At 36.5% G+C, this 18,611-nt stretch overlaps 5 protein-coding genes and 1 long non-coding RNA gene across 6 annotated transcripts; 3 read left to right on the top strand and 3 right to left on the bottom strand.

The window, feature by feature from the left end:
* Nucleotides 1-2,210: 2,210 nt before the first annotated feature.
* Nucleotides 2,211-7,881, top strand: LOC105959621 (cellulose synthase A catalytic subunit 6 [UDP-forming]). Its single transcript, XM_012983764.2, has 14 exons — nt 2,211-2,927; nt 3,279-3,474; nt 3,561-3,787; nt 3,864-3,966; nt 4,065-4,224; nt 4,310-4,576; nt 4,660-5,005; nt 5,097-5,234; nt 5,328-5,453; nt 5,559-5,771; nt 5,868-6,144; nt 6,248-6,444; nt 6,597-6,947; nt 7,040-7,881. The coding sequence occupies exons 1-14, from the start codon at nt 2,847-2,849 to the stop codon at nt 7,619-7,621; spliced, it is 3,264 nt and encodes a 1,087-aa protein (XP_012839218.2). The 5' UTR covers nt 2,211-2,846; the 3' UTR covers nt 7,622-7,881.
* Nucleotides 7,882-8,809: 928 nt separating this feature from the next.
* Nucleotides 8,810-9,192, bottom strand: LOC148765531 (uncharacterized). Its single transcript, XR_016029779.1, has 2 exons — nt 9,044-9,192; nt 8,810-8,891 (listed from the first exon to the last, which is right to left on the bottom strand). It is a non-coding gene; the product is annotated as an uncharacterized LOC148765531 (long non-coding RNA).
* A 984-nt stretch (nt 9,193-10,176) lies between these two features.
* Nucleotides 10,177-11,539, top strand: LOC105958956 (ethylene-responsive transcription factor ERF110). Its single transcript, XM_012982955.2, has 2 exons — nt 10,177-10,581; nt 10,682-11,539. Exons 1-2 carry the CDS (start codon nt 10,383-10,385, stop codon nt 11,317-11,319), a joined length of 837 nt encoding a protein of 278 aa, XP_012838409.1. The 5' UTR covers nt 10,177-10,382; the 3' UTR covers nt 11,320-11,539.
* An 813-nt stretch (nt 11,540-12,352) lies between these two features.
* Nucleotides 12,353-14,522, top strand: LOC148765530 (uncharacterized). Its single transcript, XM_088812792.1, has one exon. The coding sequence runs from the start codon at nt 12,405-12,407 to the stop codon at nt 13,659-13,661; it is 1,257 nt and encodes a 418-aa protein (XP_088668918.1). The 5' UTR covers nt 12,353-12,404; the 3' UTR covers nt 13,662-14,522.
* Nucleotides 14,523-14,598: 76 nt separating this feature from the next.
* Nucleotides 14,599-16,920, bottom strand: LOC105959620 (putative serine/threonine-protein kinase At1g54610). Its single transcript, XM_088812791.1, has 5 exons — nt 16,389-16,920; nt 15,701-16,303; nt 15,408-15,629; nt 15,216-15,310; nt 14,599-15,114 (listed from the first exon to the last, which is right to left on the bottom strand). The coding sequence occupies exons 1-5, from the start codon at nt 16,818-16,820 to the stop codon at nt 14,658-14,660; spliced, it is 1,809 nt and encodes a 602-aa protein (XP_088668917.1). The 5' UTR covers nt 16,821-16,920; the 3' UTR covers nt 14,599-14,657.
* Nucleotides 16,921-17,492: 572 nt separating this feature from the next.
* LOC148765529 (light-harvesting complex-like protein OHP2, chloroplastic) lies at nt 17,493-18,601 on the bottom strand. The gene is made up of 2 exons (XM_088812794.1): nt 18,081-18,601; nt 17,493-18,001 (listed from the first exon to the last, which is right to left on the bottom strand). The coding sequence occupies exons 1-2, from the start codon at nt 18,599-18,601 to the stop codon at nt 17,887-17,889; spliced, it is 636 nt and encodes a 211-aa protein (XP_088668920.1). The 3' UTR covers nt 17,493-17,886.
* Nucleotides 18,602-18,611: the final 10 nt, after the last annotated feature.

Below are 18,611 nucleotides of genomic sequence, written 5' to 3'. Positions count from 1 at the left end.
TTAATGTAACCTTGTGACTTTTTTTGTTTGTGACTTTCCACCGACGAAAATAGTCTAGTAAATACTAGAGCGCGTGAGTACAACTTCCACCTCGCACGTGGTTAAACATTCATGGGCTTTTGTGTACGTGGATTTGTTTTTCTTCTTAATTAATCATGGTCTTTACAGTCAAATTGTTTTTTTATTTTAATTTACTTTAATCTGTTGAATCAAGAATCATGATTTCAGTGATGACTGATCACTAGGCTTTATAAAGGAATGAGCTGTATTTTCAATTCCTTCATTCCATGTTAAGATTTGTCATTCTCTTTATTAGTTTATTTGTTTAATATTATTATTATTATTATTATTATTATTATTATTATTATTATTATTATTATTACATGTAAATATAGTGTTGAGGCAGAAACACACACACACACACACACACACACAATTAAGTCAGTTTTTACTCGTAATATTATAACATGACAAATTACATAAAATTTAATAAAGACATACACTGTTTTTTTTTTAAGGCAAGTAGAAGTACATGAATGATTACAAACTCATCATAAAGGTTAATGATGTCTCCACGTGTCAGATTAGGGCTTAAGTGTGGGTTATGGATGTTTGACATGTGTTAGTATTCTAAATGATGGTAATTACGTGATGATTAGGAGCAGCTAATCTGAGAATGGAAGCATCCGATGATTCATCCTTCTACTTTATCATACTCTATTACACTTGGTATTTTATTCATCATAAATAATTGACGAGACGATCAACGACGAACATGTAGTAATTGACGGATGACTTGGCCACTGAGGCTTAAAAAAATATCATGCACCCGAATTAACTTTATGAATTGTATTGAATAAACAATTAAATCCATAAATATCATGCACTTGGACATTGGAGTAATAACGCTCGAATTTCATGAAGCGATCGGAGTTGCCCTATCACATAGGTCTATAAAACAAATAATGCAATTACTTAAAGTGGACGAGTAGACGAAATAATAAAAATTTAAAATAATTTAATGTGTGCCAATGTTGTTGTAATTATATAACAAAAGAAGCCCTAAGTTTCGATTTTTTACAATTAGTCAATTGGCACTAACATATATCAATAAATCGTAGATCAAGATCCACAAAGTATGATAAAAATACCAAAAAATTGAAATAATTGGATGGAAATTCAATAATTAAACATGGGACATGTGGATGCACTCCTGTGCACATGCTCGGTCTTCGAATATCTTTTTCTATACATTTATTTTCACCAAATTAATTGTTTATATTGATTAAAAAAATGTTTTTTTTTAATTAACCAAGAAAAAGATACTTGTGGATAATTATTTTCACCAGAAATGAGTTAACTTCGTCCAAGAACTACTAATTGGGGTGTGAAGAATATATATAATTAAAACATAAATTAATATTAGTTTTTTTAAAAAGATTGTGAGTATATCTAACTCTTCATTCACATGGCATGTGCAGCTTGTGATGGTGAACCCATTTTGTGAAGAAGAAAAAAGGCAAAGTAGAAATATATAATGTATTAATTAATAATTAGATTAGAGGTTAAATACAAGCAAACAGGTGCACGTTTGTGGGCCTAAGTTTGCCTTTACATTATGCCCCCTGCCATTTTTTCATCACCAAAAATAGATTTTCAATAAAATTATTCATTATTTCGTCAAAATTCCCCTTTTTTCCAAATTTTAGTTTTGTAGAAAAAAAAAGAAAGAAAGAAATTCTAGGGCCGTATTTCACTTTCATTTGTAATGTCATTGAAAATGAAATTCCAAATTACCACGGTATCTTTAATAATCAAGATTTGTGCTAGATTTACCAGAATTGTGATTTATTGAAGAATTATTAAATGCTGTATATATATTTATTTGTTAGGTGATGGTTGTATATCACATTCAAAGCTAAATTGGTGAACCACAATCTAAACCAAACTACTCTAACAAACATCCTCATCATCGAACCACCACCATGTTCTTATTATTTAACGCGTGAACCTAAGAAAAAATAAAAACAAATTCACTTAAATAAAAAAATAATAAATAATAAAGAAACACATAAAATTACGGATATACCCTTTATAACGACTCCAAACGCCACCGTTAGGAGTGGCGGGACCCGCACCCACCACCATCATGTGGGGCCCACTAAGAAATATATTTTCTTACATTAGCAACTTTGTACATCTTTCGATCCAAACAGCAGTAATCCTTGTCCCTTGTGCATTACGCGCTGAATCTTCCACTCTCCTCTCTCTCTCTCTCTCTCTTATTTTCTGTTTCTCTCTCTATCCTTAAATTAAAATTTGGTAGATGAAAGCATAAAAAAAACTCTACTCGCACATTATTGTGTGTGTCTTTACCAATCAATAATCCCTTGTTCAACCCAGTGGCAATAATTTTATGATTCTCTGATCTACAACAACACATCACAGTAATTTCCATAGCTCACACCAACTACAAAGAAAAGAGTGTGTGTGTGTGTGTGTGTGTGTGTGAGAGAGAGAGAGAGAGACCCTTTATCACAAACAGAGGGGTTCTGTTCTCTCAAGAAAAGAATCCATCTTTAGAGAGAGAGAGAGAGAGAGAGAGAAAAGAGAACGAACACGCAAGCCAGTGTAATTACTAATTACTCTCTCTCTTTCTATCTCTAGCTGAACCCGCATTTGCGTAGGTTGTGTGTAATGCGAAAGGTTTTGTGTTCAAGAACAGAGCAAAATATTTCAAGAGGCTCTTTCCTTTGAGTTCACGTGTGCAGTGGGCGTTATGTATTGATTGTGTGTGTGTGTGTGAGAGAGAGAGAGAGAGGATATTATTTTGTTAGGGTTTCTTGATGGATACTAATGGAAGGCTTGTGGCTGGTTCACACAACCGGAATGAATTCGTACTCATCAATGCTGATGAGATTGGAAGAGTGAGTGTTCTCTACATATATTTTAATTTTAATTTTTTTTACTGTTTATTTCACAGATCTCTCAGCTGATTTGTGTTTTGTAATGTCGCATTAACTATTATTTATTTAGTTTATATTTTTGCCAATTTCATTTTTGAGTAATCTTTAGTTGGATTTCTTCATCGATTTCTGGGTTCAAGGTTTTAGGGTTTTTTTTCCAATCTTTGACATTGCTAACTTTACTTTTAGCTGACTTTTTAGCTTTCTAGATTTGAGGGCCTGTCGAATTCACATTTGCATTTACGAGTATTGATTAGATTCTAGTTTCAATTGACTTATAGATCTTATGATTTCTTGATCTGATTTCGGCAGGTGACTTCTGTGAAAGAATTGAGTGGGCAGATCTGTCAGATTTGTGGAGACGAGATCGAATTTAGTGGGGATGGAGAGCCTTTCGTTGCCTGCAATGAATGCGCATTCCCAATCTGTAGGCCTTGTTACGAATACGAAAGAAGAGAGGGTAATCAATCTTGCCCTCAGTGCAAAACCAGATTCAAGCGCATTAAAGGTATAATTTACGGTTCTTTTTACTTTAAAGACTGCCCCTTTTTGGTAATAGTTTTAATTCATCACTAAGCCCACTTAATTTTTCAGGGAGTCCTAGAGTTGACGGAGACGAAGATGAAGACGAATTCGATGATTTGGATAATGAGTTCGATTATAATAATGGCAACGAAAGAAGAGATCATAATCAAATTGCTGAGTCAACTCACTCTACCAGGGGTAATATCGGACGCACTTCTTCCGGTATCACTAATTCTTCGGATTTGGATGCCGCAGCTGTTAACTCGGAAATTCCTCTCCTTACTTACGGTCAAGAGGTAGTTTGCCATCTCAATTTATTAATTATTTCTAAATCCTATTTTATTACTAATTTGTGATTCAAAATTATTGAAGGATGACACGATTTCGGCGGACAAGCATGCACTAATTATCCCTCCTTTTATGAGCCGTGGAAAACGAGTCCATCCTATGCCATTCAACGATTCTTCTATGACTTGTAAGTTTTCATTCTTCGATTTTGTTATTATTCTTTTCTTTTTTTTTTCTTTTCTGAATCGGATGTTTAATATACTACCTACATACATTGTATTGCAGTGCCACCAAGACCGATGGATCCTAAAAAGGACTTGGCAGTTTACGGTTACGGTACAGTTGCATGGAAGGAAAGAATGGAGGAGTGGAAGAAAAAGCAGAACAATAAACTTCAAGTTGTTAAGCATCAAGGAGAAGAATTGGACGATCCCGATTTACCCAAGTAGGTCTACTTTTGAATGATTTTATTTTTTCGATTTCTTCTTGTATCAAAATATCGCTTTAGCTGACTTGTAATTTTATTACAGGATGGATGAAGGCAGACAACCCCTTTCGAGGAAGCTACCGATTTCTTCGAGCAAGATAAATCCTTACAGAATGGTGATCATACTTCGAATGGTGATTCTTGGATTGTTCTTTCACTATAGAATTCTTCACCCTGTTAAGGATGCATACGGTTTGTGGCTAACATCGATTATATGCGAGATATGGTTTGCTGTATCGTGGATATTTGATCAGTTTCCAAAATGGTCCCCTATCGAACGAGAAACATACCTAGACAGACTCTCACTTAGGTATACAGTGTTCTCCGTGTGTGTGTGTGCGTGTGTGTGTCTTTTTTTATATCTGCATTTCTGAGTTTGAACTTAACTGAAAGGTACGAGAAAGAAGGAAAGCCATCTGAGCTAGCTTCAGTGGACGTATTTGTGAGTACGGTGGATCCGTTAAAGGAGCCTCCATTGATTACTGCAAACACGGTGCTTTCTATACTTGCAGCCGATTATCCAATCGACAAAGTTGCTTGCTATGTATCTGATGATGGTGCTGCAATGTTGACTTTCGAAGCTCTTTCGGAAACTTCCGAATTCGCCAGAAAGTGGGTCCCATTCTGCAAGAAGTTTAGCATCGAGCCTCGTGCTCCTGAATGGTACTTTGCCGAAAAGGTTGACTATTTGAGAGACAAAGTAGAGCCAACATTTGTGAGGGAACGTCGTGCAATGAAGGTGCAACACTTTTTTCTCCTTCATCAATTTTTGAGTGTTTTTTTATTCTTCTCTATTTTAAATATTGATATTGACTGTTTCGTGTATGCAGAGAGAATATGAAGAATTTAAAGTTCGAATAAACGGATTGGTTGCTATGGCACAGAAAGTTCCGGAAGAGGGATGGACCATGCAAGATGGAACTCCTTGGCCTGGAAATAATGTCCGAGATCATCCTGGAATGATCCAGGTTAGTGGGCCCCCCGTCACTTTTGATTATATACTGCTCATTTTGTGACAGCAAAACATTGTGTAATAACACAACTTGTCGTTTGGTCAACAGGTCTTCCTTGGTCAAAATGGTGTTAAGGACATTGAAGGTAATGAATTGCCTCATCTTATATACGTTTCTCGTGAGAAGCGGCCTGGATTTGATCATCACAAAAAGGCCGGTGCTATGAATTCTTTGGTAATAATAACTCTTTTTTTTCTATCTTGTTAGCTTTCTTGATATTGTCTATCTTGATACAGTTATTTGATCAACGGTTTTTTTTTCTTTTTTCTTTTCTGCAAGATTCGGGTGTCGGCTGTAATTTCGAATGCTCCTTACATACTGAACGTGGATTGTGATCACTATATAAACAACAGCAAGGCGCTTAGGGAAGCCATGTGTTTCTTGATGGACCCACAAGCCGGGAAGAAGATATGCTACGTGCAATTTCCTCAAAGATTCGATGGAATTGATAGGCACGATCGATATTCAAATCGCAATGTCGTCTTTTTTGATGTATGTAGAAAAAAAATTACAAGTTGTGGGCTTTATTTTATTGATGATCTTGTTAAAAGAAAAAGTAATAATTGATAATATTTTATTTGGTAACAGATAAATATGAAAGGGCTTGATGGAATCCAAGGTCCGATTTACGTGGGAACTGGATGTGTATTCAGAAGGCAAGCTCTGTATGGATATGATGCCCCTAAGAAAACAAAACCGCCTGGAAAAACATGCAACTGTTGGCCTAATTGGTGTTGCTGTTTTGGATCGAGAAAGAAGACCAAGAATAAGAAATCGAAGGATGGTAATAACAAGAAAAAGATTAAAAGCAGGGAAGCTTCTACTCAGATTCATGCTCTTGAAAATATCGAGGAAGGAATCGAAGGTGAGTTACATCACATACATGTCAAATTGTTGTGTGTGTGTATATATATATGTACCGAATTTTGGATCATTTTTTACTTACTAACTGTTTTATGCGCAAACAGGAATCGACAGTGAAAAATCAACTCTCATGCCACAGATAAAATTCGAGAAAAAATTCGGGCAATCACCAGTTTTCATTGCTTCAGCCCTTCTAGAAGAAGGGGGTGTTCCGAGAGGAGCATCTTCCGCATCGCTCTTGAAAGAAGCTATTCATGTCATTAGCTGCGGTTACGAAGATAAAACGGAATGGGGAAAAGAGGTAATTGCAATGCACTCCATAATTATATATATATATATATATATATATATATATATATATATATATATATATATATATATATATATATATATATATATTAGTTAGTCCTTTACAATTTTTTCTTTAACACAATTCTATTACAACACCGCCAGGTTGGATGGATTTATGGCTCTGTAACGGAAGATATCTTAACGGGTTTCAAGATGCACTGCCATGGATGGAGATCGGTTTATTGCATACCCAAAAGACCCGCATTCAAAGGGTCTGCTCCAATCAATCTTTCCGATCGTTTGCATCAAGTTCTGCGATGGGCTTTGGGGTCCGTTGAAATTTTACTGAGTAGGCACTGTCCTATCTGGTATGGCTACGGTTGTGGTCTTAAACCACTCGAGAGATTCTCTTACATAAACTCGGTTGTCTATCCGCTGACATCACTTCCTTTGCTCGCTTACTGCACTTTGCCCGCTGTTTGTCTACTTACCGGGAAATTCATTGTCCCCGAGGTAACGGTTACTACATTGTTTTTAATTATTTGATTACTTTGTTTATCGTTTTTAGCTGACAAGGTGTCTCTTGTTTTTGTGCACAACAACAGATCAGCAACTATGCGAGTTTACTTTTTATGGGCCTCTTCATATCAATTGCTGCGACGAGTATATTAGAGATGCAATGGGGCAAAGTCGGGATCGACGATTTGTGGAGAAACGAGCAGTTTTGGGTAATTGGTGGTGTCTCCTCGCACTTCTTTGCACTAGTACAAGGTCTTCTAAAAGTGTTGGCCGGAGTGAGCACGAATTTCACCGTCACTTCAAAAGCAGCGGACGACGGAGAATTTTCGGAGCTTTATCTATTTAAGTGGACTTCCCTTTTGATCCCTCCAATGACTTTGATGATCATTAATATTATCGGGGTCGTCGTCGGTATTTCAGATGCTATTAGCAATGGGTACGAAACTTGGGGGCCTTTGTTTGGGAGACTGTTCTTTGCGATTTGGGTGATTGTCCATTTATACCCTTTCTTGAAAGGTTTTATGGGGAAACAGAATCGACTCCCGACTATTATTATTGTGTGGTCGATTCTGCTGGCTTCGATATTCTCGTTGTTGTGGGTCCGGATCAACCCGTTTTTGGCGAGAGGAGGAATCGTGTTGGAGGTTTGTGGGTTGGATTGTAACTAGAAGGAACCAGGTGAATTAGTTTGTGTAGATAAAATGATGCTTTGGGAAAGTTTTCATTTATTCTTTTGGTATAATTTTGTGCTCTGTTTTATTTTTTTGTTTTTTTATTTTATTTAAAAAAGAACAGTAAATAGATTATTACTATTATTAATATTCTTATTTATATTTATATTCCTTTCTCAATAAGGACCTCCATAAGTGTAATAGACTTGATTTCTGGTAGTGGCCTTTTGTTGTAATACAAGTTTAGATTTCTTTTTTTTTGGTTATATAAATTACTGTAATAAAATAGAGCTAAACATTTCTCATACAGTAAAAAAATCCCTCACTTTGAGTTTCTGAACTAATTTGATAACAATAATGTCCTTCAATAATATTGGATGTATTGGAACAGAATTTTAGTTTTGGATCGTCACCCTATATAAACGAGTCGAGCACAAGCCGAGCTTAATTGTTTCGGTTAGCTCAAGCTCACATCCATTTCGAGAGTTCAAGCTCTTCAACTACTTTTATGGGCTCGGGCTCAAGCCCATTTTCTGATTTTTTTCTAATTTATCTTGTTATTAACAAAATTTTACTATCACATATTATAATAATAAAAATCATAATAAAAAAAATGACTTTAATTTATTCATTTTTTAGTATTTATATGAATTTACGATTTAATTTTATATTCATTAAACTTAAAATAAAAAAAATGCAGTTAATTAGAAATCCAAAAGTTGCAATTTCAAATTTGAAATACTTTACACAAAATCCTCTTATGAAATTCAAACACTTGGATCCAAAACCAAATGCAATGGATTATTTTGACTTAAACTTATTAATTATCATTTAAAGGGAGTTTTTTTTACTTGTTTTCGTTAATAACAGAATCACCCATTTGAAGTAATATTTGAAATATTAATCCACACTTCTGAAACTCATAATGCACCATAGTAGAATTGCTGTATTCAAAACCAAATCTGTGAATTAAAATTGCAAAAATGAAAAATAAAATAAAAAATTGATTAGTTTATTTGCCAAAACTGAAAGCATAATTTAGAGTTCCAAGTTTAATTTTCAAACAGCACCTATTGGTCTAGGTGCAGGGCCAAAAAATCCAAGCTAAAAAAACAATTCAAGGTAAAATTAACTATTTTTTAATGTCTTCGAAAATCCGTAATTGATTGAAAAATATTTGGAAAATAAAAAGAAGAAAAAAGGAGGATCAGAAATCTCGTGTGGAAATAGCCGCTCATCGCACCACCAGAATTGGTAGATGCTGCGTCTGCATAAGTGAGAATTTCATCATTCAGTCATTCCTTTCTTCCATTAACGAAATCCATATTTTGAATTGAACAAAAACAAACAAAAAAAATGAATTTTCAATAACTGAAATGTTGGAGAAAACACAATTGAAATCGCAAAATTAACTCATACGGAAGGGTTTTGCTCTGCAATTGCTTGACGGCTGGAATTCGGAGTGACGGGGGTTCCCTTTATAGAGAGATGTTGCCCTAATTCCGAAACTTATTAAGGCTCTGTTTGGATGTAACTTGAAACGTATACAATTTTTAGGTTTTCGGCTCTTGAAAAAGAGTGGTAGTTTAACACGTGTATAATAATAATAATATTAATACAGCAGGCCAGGCCAAACCCAGCCCAGCCCGGTGGCAGGTGTATTCGATTATCATGGACCCAATGGGCCCAGCATCTAAAATTAAAGAAGGTCAAAGAATAACAATCAAGCTATCCTCCCTCGTATCTTAGTGTGGGTGGAAGTCGGGTGCAACCAATCGAAATTGAACTTTTCCAAAATATCTAATTTTTTCGAAAGTACAAAACTAATTCTAGTTCAATTCCAAATCTTTCGTAATCTAGAAATTCATTCTAAATCTAAAAGTTATGGAAATTTAATACATATATATATATATATATATATATATATATATATATATATATATATATATATATATATATATATATATATATATATATATATATATATATATATATATTATTGGTGTGTTTTTCAGAAAAATAAATCGAAATTTTTATTAAATTGGATTGGAATCGAAAATTCCAAATATTTTTTATATAATTCAAGTTTCAATCCAAAAAATTAAAAAATATCAAAAATTGAAATTTCAAAAGAATAAAAAATTAAAATTGTTCCAAAATTGATTTTTTTTATTGAAATAAAACGAAATTAGAAATTACATTTCAACTTTCACCCATATCTCTTACATTAAAGATTAGGAAGAACTCAATTCTAATATGATTTCTCCCATTTTTGGTATGTGTCAAATAAAAAATAAAGATGTTGAAATGAACAATGATTTTTTATTCTTTTTTGTCTGGGAAACAAGAATGCAAAAGTAGATAACCGACGTTATTCAATTGTGATCAAGGTGTAAAAGCCAAGTTGGCACTTTTTTTAGCCATAAAAGAGTCAAACCGTGTGAACACACATATTATATTACAATTCAAGCACATTTTTTTTCAGAAAAAAAATACTGTTCCATTGACGTATTTTATATATTATATATACTTGAGTTGTCTCAATTTGGTTTATTATTTGCTTGTTATATACAGCCGCTCTTTCTCTCTCTAGATTTTCAAACATAATAAATAAAGTATACGTGCTTATTAATTAAAGGTGGCGAACAGACGAGACGACAACGGTGAGTATGCTAGGTTTCCGGCGACATGGAACATAGAAACCGCCGCCGCCGCCGCTTCCAATAATACTAATCCCGTTATTCCATACTTGGACGACATGCAAGAACAACCAGATTACCTGCTATCGGCTGTGGTGGCGGGAAACACGCTGTCAGGTTATTATGCCGAGTCGCCGGAGATGTCAGCAATGGTGGCGGCGCTGACCCACGTAGTTTCTGGTCAGCCGATCAACGGCGACCAAATAAGCCACACCTATTCTCCTCCCTCTGCTTATTCATCCTCCTCTGTTATATCAGGTTAATTATTTATATTAATTTTATAAAATATATCTCTGCTAGGTTTTAATTATTGTAGAATAATAGGAGTCTGATTTTGTTTATTATTCTCTTTATCCAGAGCTGGAGACAGCCACAACCGACATCGCCGCCGTTGAACAACGAGAAGTGGCCGCCGCCGCCGCCACCTCAGAAGAAGAAATAACCGGAGAAAGAAGAAGAAGGAAATACAGAGGAGTTAGACAAAGGCCATGGGGCAAATGGGCAGCTGAGATCAGAGACCCACACAAAGCCGCCAGAGTTTGGCTTGGCACCTTCAGTACGGCGGAGGCCGCCGCCAGAGCATACGACGAGGCCGCTCTACGCTTCAGAGGCAGCCGCGCCAAACTCAATTTCCCTGAAAACGTCAGAATCTCGCCGCCGCCACCCCCCGCCCCATCTCCGCCGTCATTTTACCAACCCACGTTCTACGATTCATCAATATTAGCTGCTGGTGGTGGTGGTTTATATTCACACCAATTAAACAACAATTTCTCTTCTGAATATTCTCCCGCCATTAATTTTTCTTCTGGCCAGCACCAACCACCATTTAATATTTCTTCATCATCCTTTTCTTATCCGTTGCTCTTCTCTAGTGGACAAACAATAGATTTCCGGCCACGAGAAAACGACGATCAACTAGCTCAAGGCAGCGGCGCCGCCTTAGATTTCCCGACACCGCCGTGGTACTCAGGCCACTTTCCTCCCTCGTCCTCCTAATATATACATATAACATATGTATGTATATTAATGCTTCTTGTTCATGCATGCTATTCCATTAATGTAATTCAAATTTTATGTTTTGACTTTTATTTGTTGCACTAACGTTTTAATAATGAGATGTAAAATTGTTTCATTCACATTGCATTTGTAATCTTGTCCTAAAATAGAAGACTGGTTTGACTTGTGAATTGTGATTATATAATTTTTTTTATTTTAATTTTGTTGGTCCACATTTGTCATTTCTATTGATCATATATGTAGGGGGTCGAAAATAAATCATGGACGTTTATCAGATTATTAATTGAAATATATATATATATATATATATTAACAACCCTTTCCTTAGTCTAGAATTTGGTGCTAAAAATAAAATAAAAATTAGTGATGAACAAGTGTTGTCGGTACCAAAAACGTGTTAAGCTCTACCGTACCAACTATTGTTGTTTATCCCCACACCGCTTCATACGTCCCTTTCTATCTATCCAAACTCCAAACATATGCAAATTTTAGAACCATGATTATCTCTTATTCAATTTTAGGATAATGTCATCATTATTTTATATCATACAAAATTCGATGTTTATATAAAAAATGAATACTAGATTCAGATCTTATCAAAAAAAAAAAAAAACAGAATACTAGATTCAGAGCACATGTGTCACATGTATTTATATATAGAGCAATTCGATTTAATTTAGATAAATGTGAAAATGCCTCGTTCGTGGCATCCAATTTGGGATAAATAGTTAAATACATTTAAATATTTTCATATGGGCCTTTTGGTTGGGCTTTTAAGTTAGATTTCTAAATGGGTCTAGAGACTAGATACAATAATTGTGTCTCTTGACCCCAAATCCTCTACTGAAACTGAAACAAATGGCATAATAAACATTAAAAATTTAATTTAATAAAATTAAAGTTTGATCTCTTTTAAGTTTCATAACGTCACTATTAATGCCTAATAAAACATAAGTCACGAATTTAATTCAGTCCCACACAGTAAACATATATATAATTAAGTCTCAGCCTCAAGAAAAAATGAAAAACAAAATAATTAAAAAGTATTGTTAAGCAAATTCAAGATGAACACTTGTCCAAGATTTGTTTTGATGTTAACTAATTTGAGTTTCTTCTTCCTTCTCATTACCGCAACAAATGCCCAAGATAAAAACCAACCCGATGACTTAATCACAAAACCACTATTAATCACAATTAACCCGGCAGCATTAGTACCACAATTAAATTCAACATCATCGCCACACCCAAAGCCAGCACCAAACCCGAAACCCGAAGGACCCGAATCAAACTCTACATCGCCGCACCTTAAACCCGCACCCAAATCAAACTCAACACCTTCGCCAAGCCCGATACCAGCACCAAAGCCCGACCCAACTTCGCCACATTCAAAACCAGAAACAAAACCCGACCCAACTTCACCACACCCCAAACCAGCACCAACTCCAAAACCAGCACCAAAACCCGACCCAACTTCGCCACATTCGAAACCAGAAACAAAACCCGACCCAACTTCACCACACCCAAAGCCAGCACCAACTCCAAAACCAGCACCAAAGCCCGACCCAACTTCGCCACATTCGAAACCAGAAACAAAACCCGACCCAACTTCACCACAACCAAAACCAGCACCAAATCCCAAACCAGCACCAAAACCCGACCCAACTTCACCACACCCAAAACCAACACCAAAACCCGACCCAACTTCGCCAAACCCGAAACCAGCACCAAAACCCGATCCAACTTCACCGCATCCGAAACCAGCACCAAAACCAGAACCGAAACCAGCACCAAAACCCGACCCGAAAAAAACAGTACCACCAAAACCAGACACAACAACAAAATCGACTGCTTCTTCTTCTTCCCCGTACCATTTCGCAAATCACTTTTGCCTGTCAAGGAGACTGGATGTCAAAAGCACGTTTTGCCTACAGGTACTCCGATCGAGTCCGGCCAGCACGAAGGCGAACGACAACCAGGCACTCCTCAACATCGCCGCCGAAATGTCCATTAAATACGGCGAGAAAACCCTAACTTTCCTGAAAAAAATGTCGGCGGACAAGACGACGAAGCCGGATCTGAAGCCAGCGATCGAGGATTGCGTGTCGGCGTACGAAGGATACCTGACACAGTACAAGATGCTCATGGAGGAAGTCGGAAGTGATGGCCAGGTGGCGAGCTACGATTCGGAGTTGGCGAAGATTGAGATCAACAGCTGTGTGAGAGCTTTGAGTAAGAACAAAAATGCTGATATTGTAGCGCGTAACAAGGTTGCTCTGGATTACGCTAGGCTTACTCAGAATATTGCTGATTCTTTGGAGTAAAATTTAATAATTTTTAATTATAAATCTCTTTATCATCATGAATTATTGCATTTACGAGATAATATTCATTATTAATCTAAAGCTTGTACTTTGTTGAGAACTCATTGATTTTGTTTTTTTCAATTTATCTAATTATCATTAATATTTTTTGTCGATTGATTCATCTTTGCCGGCGGTAAATGTCGGCGATAGACGTTAGGTGAGTTTTCCGACGGCCAACAGAGTAGGGTTTAGAAGGAGGTCTTAAAATTATAGAGCTTCGCACCATCAAATGTGAAATCAAATATTCGAAACTCCGACCCCACCACTAATCACCATTACTTCAAAAGTTCGAACTGCCTTTCATGATTCGCAGCGTGACTGCCGAAAGCAATTTTGTCCAAGTTATTAAAAAAGAACAAAAGGAAGCCTTTTTCATGGACATGCAACGCAAACCTCGGCTTTTCGATGCCCTTTAAGATGGATATATAATTGATGTGATAGGGATAAAAGATTCTTCATTATCCATCCACAAGAAAAATCGAATCGGAGATCGATCGATATGGAGAAGAGCAGGTCATATCCCCGCTACTCGTCCCAATTAGGGTCCGAAGATCAAACAAATCCGTACTCGTACACATTCAATGGCCCGATGGGTCAAACGAATTCGGGTGCGTTAAATGAGCCAGAAATGAAGAGGAAGAAGAGAATCGCTGCGTATAATTTGTTTACGAAAGAAGGTAAAGTTAAAGCATCTGTACGCGACAGTTTCAAGTGGATCAAGACCAAAATCAACCATGTTCGCAACAGTTTATAGTCTGATCCTCATCATCATCATCTCTTTGTACTAATAGTTTCTGTCTTAATTTGTTTTTAGATCTACTTTCTTTACTTTGTTTTATGTTCATGTATAAAAAAAAATTTAAAAATCAAAAAATCAAAAGGATTCTTGATCAAACAATCAGAAAGGTTATACTTCCCTTTATTCAGACATGTTTAATAGTAAAGAATTAAAGCCTAATCATCAACAGAATACTGCTTAAGTTGGTTCTTGTTTTGCAAACCTCGGAATTCTCGAGTGGATGCAGACCTTTGTACATTATTCAATCTATTTGCACCGTCAGATTTCGTATTATAGTTGTTTGTATTTCCTCTAGCTGTGGGTAACGGGGCCCGGTTCTTGGTATTATTGTTAACATTGGAATGCACTTCTGTTCTTGGAGACGTGTTTATGTTCGGGGAAGGAAATAATCGAGGAGGCGAATCCTCTTCTTTCGCTTGTGGCTTTACACTCGTAGAGGAAGTACTCGTCGAACTACTTCCAGGTTCTAAGCCGAAAACCGATGTGTCTGCCTTCTTCTCCACTTCCTGATTAGAGGCTTCGGCATCGACTTTTGCTATCTCGGTAGATGGATTCTTCTTCCTCTGATCTCTCAGTGATTGTGAGCGACGCCTCGATTTAGAAGTTCTATGCCTGTATATGTAATAAGGATTACAAAGTTGTCAACCTTTCTGTAAAATCGAGACATTTTTCTGTGTGTTTATATATATATATATATATGAACAAGAACTTACTTTCTCCTCTCGTTTATTGGAGCATGGTCGTCTTCTTCAGTGTGGATCTTAGGTAGACCTGAAACATCGCACGCTAGAGGGCTCGTATGAAAGTACTGCAAAAAACAAAATTACGTCTCCAACGATTTTTTTCAAGAATATGTAAATAAAAAAAAAAGCATTACTAGCTAGCCTTGTTTGTCGAATTAATACCTCGTTTTGCAGAGCAGAATTTGCGGTTCCGCGATTTCCAGGATCTAACGAAAGAAGGATTTTCAAAAGACCTAACGAATGCGAAGGGAAGTTTCTGAAAGCTTCCCTAAAGCTCGACTTGTACGCTTGTGCAGGTTTAAGTTGTGCCGAAAGCTTAAATCTTTTAAAATAATCATCCGAAGGTGTACCGCATAGCTTGAAAATCCTATGTAGCTGTTCAACCTGAGTCGATTACATGTCATTAGCTATCGATAAAAAAAAGACTGGCGAAAAAAAAAAACAGGCGGCGTTACCTCAGTTCTTGCAGGCATAATCGGCCTTCCGGCCAACATCTCAGCCATAAGACAACCGGCGCTCCAAAGATCAATACCTATTCCGTAATCATTACAACCTAAAAGCAGCTCGGGTGCTCTGTACCAAAGCGTCACGACTCTGCTAGTTAAAGGATGTCTTTTAACGGGATCAAAGAAATTCGCAAGCCCAAAATCCGCAATTTTCAAGATCCCGTTTTTATCGATCAGCAAATTCGATCCCTTAATATCTCTGTGGAGAATACCGTGCTCGTGGCAATGCTGGAGGGCTGAAAGCAGCTGCTGCATGTAGCACTTGATTTGTGGCTCTGATAATATCTCGTCAGGTCGAGATATTATTTTGGTTAAATCGGAGTGCATGTATTCGAAAACCAAGTAGATGCTGTACTGCATTCTTGAAGTGGCTAATCCTTGAAGCTTTATTATGTTCGGATGATCCAATTTCTGAAGAATCATTATCTCTCTAGCCATGAATTTCACGCTCTCCGGTTCCGTGGTGTCGAAACGGACTTTTTTTAGTGCCACGATTTTGCCTGTGGATTTCTCTCTTGCTTTGTACACATTGCTGTATGTTCCTTGCCCTACCTGCAATCATGATTTTTTATTTTCTTTTTCATAATCATTAATCACCGGTTTTTTTGAAAAATAAAAATTTAAATTTTTTTTGAACCTTGTCGATCTTGTCGTAAGAATCGGCGCTTTTCGGGACTATGTTACTCAGAGCATCTCTTGGAATATTCCGAACGAGCCACTTTGGCCAACCATCAACTAGCTGGTCTTCTTCTTCTTCGGTGGACTTCTTTGTCGTGTCGTCGACCCTGTTTGAATTCACACTGCCGTTATTTACGTGATCGCCGTTGCTGTTGCTGCTGCTGCTGCTATTGAGCATGACTTTCCCCTCTTTTCCATTACTTAAATAAATCACATTACCATTTCTTGATTCTTGCTTCAAGACCGGCTTTCTTGATTCCGTGTCGAAACGACCCTGACCCTGACCCGTTGACCTTCTGGCCCGGATATAGCCTCCGTTGATCGTATTTCCATTATCGACCCGCCGAGGTGGGGAAATCTTAGATGGTTGGGCACTCTGAGCAGATCCCATTTTTGCCAAATAATTAAGTAAATTTGATATGTTTTAGTGTAGACAAAAATATATATTTGAATTCTTGAATATATTTATGTACAATATTATTAAGGAAAATAAGACATTTGTAATGAAATGAGGCTGATATTATATAAGGCCGGCCGGCCGGCAGTGATGAATTAGGAATATTGAAGTTAATATGCTGCGTATTTAGGAGGATATTACTTCTTAATTAATGATTTAATATTTAATTAATTAAGATCAATTTTGAAGAGTTCTTTTTTATGCTTAGCTTCTTCCGCTGAATATGAGGGCATAATCAACAGCTAATGTCATTTGCGAACTGGATTTTTCACTTCCTACCAAAAACAAATCATATTTTCTTCCTTCTCTTATTTTGTTCTTTCTTGCATCTGCTTCCATTCGTATATTTTCTAATAATAATGCAATTATTATCTTACTATACGAATAATGTAATTAACAATTATTTAAATGATCTTAGTTATTATCATTTAAATAATTGTTAATTACATTTAAATGATCTGTGTGTGTGTGTTTTATAGTTGGGCTTTTTTCAGTCGGCCTGTTAAGCAAATGAGGGCCAAACCAAACTCAATTGGGCCTTTACTTTAAAGCCCGTTTCATCACATCATAAAAAAAAAAAAAGTAAAAAAGTAAGAAAAAACACGATTAATAAATAAAATACTGGTATTTTTTTTAAATAAAGTATGAGAGATTAGAGAAATTGTACAAGAAAGAGAAATTGAATAAAAATTACACAACAAAATAGGGCAAATTACGACCACCTCCCTGAGATAAGATCAAATTACGAATAAACTCCCCATCAACTATGTACTGTCTTATGAAAAAACCATCATTCAATAAGTAAAATTGACACTGTAAGAGTGAACGTGTAAATTTGATGGGGCTGATTGTAATTACCCAAACATGACGAGTTTTTTCGTAACTTTATCGTACCACAGAGGGTGACCGTAGTTTGCAAAAAAAAAAAAAAAAAAAAAAAACAAGGTTTTACACAAGGTGGGAAAGGTATGAAGAAAAGAGAAGGTATTGATTGATTCATTTATTCAAGATCCAGAATACCGAAGTTTGAGAGAAGGATTTTAACTTGATCCACAAAATCTGATCCCGTTGCATACTCTGTCAACATTCCCACAGCAAAACCAAACATTGCCCACCTGTTCATACATTACATTTTATTTATTTTTTTCATATTAAAATAAAAAAATAAAAAATAATATATATATATATAATTACCTGCCATTGGAAATTTCATTCTTGCCAATGAAGCCAAAGAAGGGGCCTTGATTAGCTTCCTCGAGCTTCTTCTTCTTGAAATATTCTTGGAGCTCTTTGGCTTTCTGCCTCTGGAACTCCATGGTAACCGAACTCTTATATTCCGCCGCATTAGCCGCCACCGCCACAGGCTTGGGAGGCGACGGCGGCAGAGGAGGAGAAGCCGATGGCAGCACAGGCTTTACCGGTGCAGGGGCCACCGGTCTTCTAAGCGGACCCTCAGCTTGAGAGCATCTTATGCTAAATCTTACGGTATTGGACGAAGAACACGAAGACGAAGGGTTAGAGAATCTGATACGTGGGAATGAAGGAGATGATGCAATTGACATTTCTTTTTCTGTGAGTTTCTGTTCTATTGTTTTTCGTATGGATATTCTGTAATTCTGTACGGCTACAATTTGGATGTTGGCTAGAGAGGGAGAGAGAGAGAGAGAAGGAAGATTGTGAATCAGTGATAGTTTGGGAAGTGGGGACATATGCATTGTGGATAAG

Source organism: Erythranthe guttata, chromosome 14 (assembly GCF_056151865.1).
Source record: "Erythranthe guttata isolate IM_541 chromosome 14, IM_541, whole genome shotgun sequence".
NCBI lineage: Eukaryota > Viridiplantae > Streptophyta > Magnoliopsida > Lamiales > Phrymaceae > Erythranthe > Erythranthe guttata.
This window is presented reverse-complemented; position numbering and strand designations above follow the sequence as displayed.